At 51.0% G+C, this 6,314-nt stretch overlaps 1 protein-coding gene across 1 annotated transcript; it reads left to right on the top strand.

Annotated features, from left to right (window-relative positions):
- The first annotated feature begins 201 nt into the window (after window positions 1-201).
- LOC147092202 (erythroblast NAD(P)(+)--arginine ADP-ribosyltransferase-like) lies at window positions 202-5,202 on the top strand. Its single transcript, XM_085975630.1, has 2 exons — window positions 202-358; window positions 3,269-5,202. Exons 1-2 carry the CDS (start codon window positions 322-324, stop codon window positions 4,204-4,206), a joined length of 975 nt encoding a protein of 324 aa, XP_085831756.1. The 5' UTR covers window positions 202-321; the 3' UTR covers window positions 4,207-5,202.
- Window positions 5,203-6,314: the final 1,112 nt, after the last annotated feature.

The following is a 6,314-nucleotide window of genomic DNA, read 5'->3' as shown; positions in this document are numbered from 1 at the left end:
GCACAGTACTCCAAGTGTGATATGGAGACCAGAACTATGCACAGTGCTCCAAGTGTGATCTAACCAAGGTTCAGCATGTTTGCATGTTGACAGTGAGAAGTTGTTTAAAGTGGAGAGGATGATGAGACAGAGCGCATTTATTCATTGCCCACAGACCATTCAGATATGTGAGATGCGAGGTGGAAAGTTTAAGAAAGGAGGAAGCAGTTTTACTTCATCACGTGGATTACAGTAAACCTTTGAGCGACTAATTTCTTGCAGAGTGTACCTGATTGTGAAGACAAGTTGTTTTTTTTCCGAAAATCTTGTGTTGAAGTAAAGATGGAGTGGCTGTTTCACATTCTGTTCCTGACGTCCTGTGAGTATCACAACGCTGACTTCAATTCCCCAAACCCTTTGTCCTCTCCTGCTACACATCTTCCTGATCAATGATGTTCTTTCCTACCTGTCAGTCGTGGCTCAGTGGGTCTCAGTCTCTCTCTCGCCTCTGAGTCAGACGGTCGTGGGTTCCAGATTCTCCATTCCAGAGACTCGAGCCCCATAATCCCAGGCTGACACTCCCTGGTTGCCCAGTACTGAGGGAGCACTGCACCGTCGGAGCGGCAGTACTGAGGGAGTGCTGCACTGTCGGAGGGTCAGTACTGAGGGAGTGCTTCACTGTCGGAGGGGCAGTACTGAGGAGCGCTGTACTGTTGGAGGGTCAATACTGAGGGAGCACTGCACTGTCAGAGGGGCAGTACTGAGGGAGCGCCGCACTGTCGGAGGGGCAGTACTGAGGGAGCGCCGCACTGTCGGAGGGGCAGTACTGACGGAGCGCTGCACTGTCGGAGGGGCAGTACTGAGGGAGTGCCGCACTGTCAGAGGGGCAGTACTGAGGAGCGCTGTACTGTTGGAGGGTCAATACTGAGGGAGCACTGCACTGTCGGAGGGGCAGTACTGAGGGAGCACTGCACTGTCGGAGGGGCAGTACTGAGGGAGCGCCGCACTGTTGGAGGGGAAGTACTGAGGGAGCGCTGCACTGTCGGAGGGGCAGTACTGAGGGAGCGCCGCACTGTCAGAGGGGCAGTACTGAGGGAGCGCCGCACTGTCAGAGGGGCAGTACTGTGGGAGTGCTGCACTGTCGGAGGGGCCGTACTGAGGGAGAGCCACACTGTCAGAGGGGCAGTACTGAGGGAGTGCTGCACTGTCGGAGGGGCAGTACTGAGGGAGCGCCGCACTGTCAGAGGGGCAGTACTGAGGGAGTGCTGCACTGTCGGAGGGGCCGTACTGAGGGAGAGTCACACTGTTAGATGATACATTAATCTGAGGTCCCCTCTGCCCTCTGAGGTGACTTCGCTTCAAATGTTCTTCATTGGCTGTGAAGCGTTGTGGCACGCCCTGAGATATGTGAAGAGAAAAGATTGGTAAAGTCAAGCGTTCGTCCCTTCCAGTCAGAATGAGGGGAATTTATAATGGGGAACAAAGACATGGCAGACCAATTAAATACATTCTTTGGTTCTTTCTTCACAAAGGAGGACACAAATAAACTCCCAGAGATGCTGGGGAACATAGGGTCTAATGAGAGGGAGGAACTGAATGAAATCAGTATTTGTAGGGAAATGGTGTTAGGGAAATTGTCGGGATTGAAGGCTGATAAATCACCAGGGCCTGATAATCTACATCCTAGGGTACTTAAGGAAGTGGCCCTAGAAATAGTAAATGCATTGCTGGTCATCTTCCAAAATTCTATAGACTCTGGAACGGTACCCATGGATTGGAGGGTAGCTAATGTTACCCCACTATTCAAAAAAGGTGGTAGAGAGAAAACGGGGAATTATAGACCGGTAAGCCTGACATCGGTAGTGGGGAAAATGCTGGAGTCCATTATAAAAGATGTAATAGCAGAGCACTTGGAAAACAGTGACAGGATCGGACAAAGTCAACATGGATTTACAAAAGGTAAATCGTGCTTGACTAATCAGCTGGAATTTTTTGAGGATGTAACTGGTAGAATAGATAAGGGAGAACCAGTGGATGTGGTGTATTTGGACTTTCAGAAGGCTTTCGATAAGGTCCCGCATAAGAGACTAGCGTGTAAAGTTAAAGCACATGGGACTGGGGGTAAGGTACTGACTTGGATAGAAAACTGGTTGGCAGACAGGAAGCAAAGAGTTGGAATAAACGGGTCTTTTTCCGAGTGGAAGGCCTTGACTAGTGGGGTACTGCAGGGATCGGTGCTAGGACCCCAGTTATTTACAATATATATTAATGATCTAGACGAGGGAACTAGATGTAATATCTCCAAGTTTGCAGACGACACAAAACTGGGTGGGCGTGTGTGCTGTGAGGAGGATGCCGAAAAACTCCAGTATGATTTGGACAGGTTGGGTGATTGGGCAGATGCATGGCAGATGCAGTATAATGTGGATAAATGCGAGGTTATCCACTTTGGTGGCAAAAACAGGAAGGCAGATTATTATCTGAACGGCAATGGATTGGGAAAAGGGGAAGTGCAACGAGACCTGGGTGTCCTTGTGCACCAGTCGCTGAAGGTACGCATGCAGGTGCAGCAGGCGGTTAAGAAGGCAAATGGTATGCTGACCTTCATAGCGAGAGGATTCGAGTACAGGAGCAAGGATGTCTTGCTACAGTTGTACAGGGCCTTGGTGAGACCACACCTTGAGTATTGTGTGCAGTTTTGGTCGCCTTATCTGAGGAAGGATGTTTTTGCCATGGAGGGAGTGCAGCGAAGAGTCACCAGACTGATACCTGGGATGGCGGGAATGACGTATGAAGAGAGATTGGGTCGATTAGGCTTATATTCGCTGGAGTTTAGAAGAATGAGAGGGGATCTCATTGAAACTTATAAAATTCTCACAGGACTAGACAGACTAGATGCAGGAAGGATGTTCCCGATGGCGGAGGAGTCCAGAACCAGGGGTCACAGTCTAAGGATAAGAGGTAAGCTATTTAGGACTGAGATGAGGAGGAATTTCTTCACCCAGAGAGTGGTGAACCTGTGGAATTCTCTACCACAGAAGACAGTTGAGGCCAATTCATTAAATATATTCAAGAAGGAGTTAGATATATTTCTTAAGGCTAAGGGGATCAAGGGATATGGGGAGAAAGCAGGGACTGGGTACTGAATTTGGATGATCAGCGATGATCGCATTGAATGGCGGAGCAGGCTCGAGGGACCGAATGGCCTACTCCTGCTCCTATCTTCTATGTTTCTGTGGGATGGTGAAAGGTGCTGTGTATGTTGGATTTCTGTCTTTTTGATTGGCAGGTATGAGTCTGCCCAGTTTACCAGTGAATGGCGAGGATATAGATTGTCAGATTCAAGCTGCAAGCACAGAGTTGAGCATGGAAGAAAATTCTGCCGCCTATTATTTCTTGCGGAGCAAATCGTCCGATGACTTGGCGATAAATTTCCTGCGGGCAGAGCTGAAGAATAACGAGACATTTAAGAAGATCTGGGATCAGGCCACCAACAGTTGGAGAGGCAAGGGACACAAAGTGCCTGGTAGTCTCCGAGAGGAGCATGTCATCGCCATGACCGCCTACACCATTGATGGAGATTTGTACAGAAGCTTGAACGATGGGGTTCGAAGCTATGGCGGTGACCTCAACACATACAATGCCTGTTTTAACCTGAAGAGCTTTCACTACCTTCTATCTGTCGCCCTGGACGAGTTGAGAAACAATTGCATTGGGCGACCGGTGTATCGGGGGACAGAGAGTCAGATCTCTGGGATGCTGGGCACTGAGATGAGGTTTGGGATATTTGCCTTCTCTTCCCACAATAAGAAGGTGGCTGAGGGGATCGGGACAGGCACCGTCTTTATTGTAAGCACGTCGTACGGTGTCGACCTCCAAATTTTCTCGGTCAACGCAACGCACGAGGAGGTCTTGATCCCGCCTTACGAGACGTTCGAAATCACAGACTCGTCAGGAGGTAACAGGTACACCCTCGTCTCGACAGGCAAAAAGGGAGTGAAGGTGTGGCTGCAGTCAGACGGGTCTGCTCTCAAGGTCGTTCAGCCCACCCTTAGCTCGTGGTTCTGGTTCCTGATTGCTGTGGGGATCTCAGGCTGTCTGTGGGGAGGTGCAAGGTCCATGTGGAAATACTACAAAACTTCCTCCAGAATCCCAGCTCCCCAACCCCAAACCCTCGCACCCCTCAACCCCTCACCCCCTGAATCCTCTAACCCCTCACCCCTCTAACCCCTCATCCCTCACCCTCTCTAACCCCTCACCTCCGCCAACCTCCAACCCCTCATCCCTCACCCCTCTAACCCCTCACCCCTCTAACCCCTCACCCCTCTAACCCCTCACCCCTCTAACCCCTCACTCCGCTAACACCTCGCCCCTCACCCCTTCACTCCTCTAACCCCTCTAACCCTCACCCCCTCTAACCCCCACCCATCTAACCCCTCTAACCCCTCACCCCCTCTGACCCCTCACCCCTCTAACCCCTCACCCCCTCTAACCCCTCTAACCCCTCACACACCCTCTAACCACTAATCCCTCACCACTCAAACTCTTCACCCCTCAACTACCTTACACTTCAAACCCCTCACCCCTCAACTCCCTCTAACCCCTCATCCCTCACCCTCTCTAACCCCTCACCTCCTCTAACCTCCAACTGGTCACCCCTCATCCCGCTCTAACCTCCCATCCCGCACCCCCTCTAACCCCTCACACCCCCAAACCACCCTGCCTCCCCCCACCTCGCACCCCAACTTCAACCCCTCCAACCTAAGCCCGCACCTCCCCAACCCCTCTCCCTTACACACCTCTCCCCTCACCCTCCTCTCCCCTCACACCCCTCCCCCAACCCTCCCACCCTTCTCCTCCCTCCCCCACCTCATCAACCTCTAACCCTCACAGCCCTCTAACCCTCCACCCATCACACCCTCAAACCTCCCCGCCTCCTCCACCTCATGCCCTCCCCCAAACTTTAACCTCCCCCTCCCACCTCCCCAACCCTCTCCCGCCCCTCACACAACCCCAAACCCCTCACCCCCAACTCTTCCAAATGACTCCCAACCACAAAACCCCCAACCCTCAACCCCACACCCTTCATACTTCTCCCTCTCATGCCTCTCTCCTCACACCCACCACCCCACGCTGTCCCCAACTCTCCCTGCCTCCCCCCACCTTACGCCCAACCCCCTCACCCCTCAGCATCCCCGTAATATTTCCCCGCCTCATGCCTATATGTTGGCATGTGGAACTCGGTCAATTCAGCTTCCGAAAGGTGTCCATGTTTAGTTCATTCGATATAGGGGGGGAAATGTGGATGGCACCATTGGCGAGAGAGTAAGAATAAGCCATTTGCTGTAAATTTTGCTGTAAATTGACCAAATTTAAAAGTTGACCAAATTTAATATACCAGCATGCTTCGAGAGATTGGTTCCTGTGGGAACTTTGTACTAAAACTGCTCACAGATAAAGAAGGCCTTGGACAGAAACAGAGACTTTCTGCTGAAATGTAGAACAGACTGTTATGGTTGAAAGATGTAAAGGTTGCCAGCTACCTTTAACAGATAAGAGACACAGACCTTGAGAGTTCTGTGGAGAAGAAGCTATTGAACTGTTAAGCCGTCACCAAAACAGGAATATCATAGAGTCATAGAGTCATAATGGCACAGAAGGAGGCCATTCAGCCCATCGAGTCCATGCCGGCTCTCTGTAGAGCAATCCAGTCAGTCCCATTCCCCCGCTCTATCCCCGTAGCCCTGCAAGTTTATTTCCCTCAAGTGCCTATCCAGTCTCCCCTTGAAAACATTGAGTGTCTCCGCTTCCACCACTTCCGTCGGCAGCGAGTTCCAGGTCATCACCACTTGCTGCATGAAAAAGTTTTTGCTCACATCCCCCCTGTATCTCTTGCCCAAAACCTTCAATCTGTGTCCCCTAGTCCTTGTACCATCAACTAGTGGGAACAGCCTTTCCCCGACTAGCCTATCCAAACCCGTCATAATCTTGTACACCTCGATCAAATCACCCCTCAACCTCCTTTGCTCTAATGAAAAAAATCCAGCTTCTCCAACCTGTCCTTGTAGCGAAGATCCCCCATCCCCGGAACCATTCTGGTAAATCTCCTCTGCACCCTCTCAAGGGCCTTCACATCCTTCCTAAAGTGTGGTGACCAGAACTGGACGCAATATTCCAGTTGTGGCCTAACCAGCACATTATAAATGTTCAACTTAACTTCTCTACTTTTGTACTCAATACCTCTATTTATGAAGCCCAAGATCCCATATGCTTTGCTAACCACTCTCTCAATATGTCCTGCCAGCTTCAGGGACCTATGCGCATTAACTCCCAGG

The sequence above is a fragment of the Somniosus microcephalus genome, unplaced genomic scaffold (assembly GCF_052327205.1).
Source record: "Somniosus microcephalus isolate GS21.2 unplaced genomic scaffold, FLI_Smic_1.0 unresolved_chr2, whole genome shotgun sequence".
In the NCBI taxonomy this organism is placed as follows: domain Eukaryota; kingdom Metazoa; phylum Chordata; class Chondrichthyes; order Squaliformes; family Somniosidae; genus Somniosus; species Somniosus microcephalus.
The sequence above is the reverse complement of the archived record's forward strand: the minus strand, read 5'-3'. Positions and strand labels throughout refer to the sequence as shown.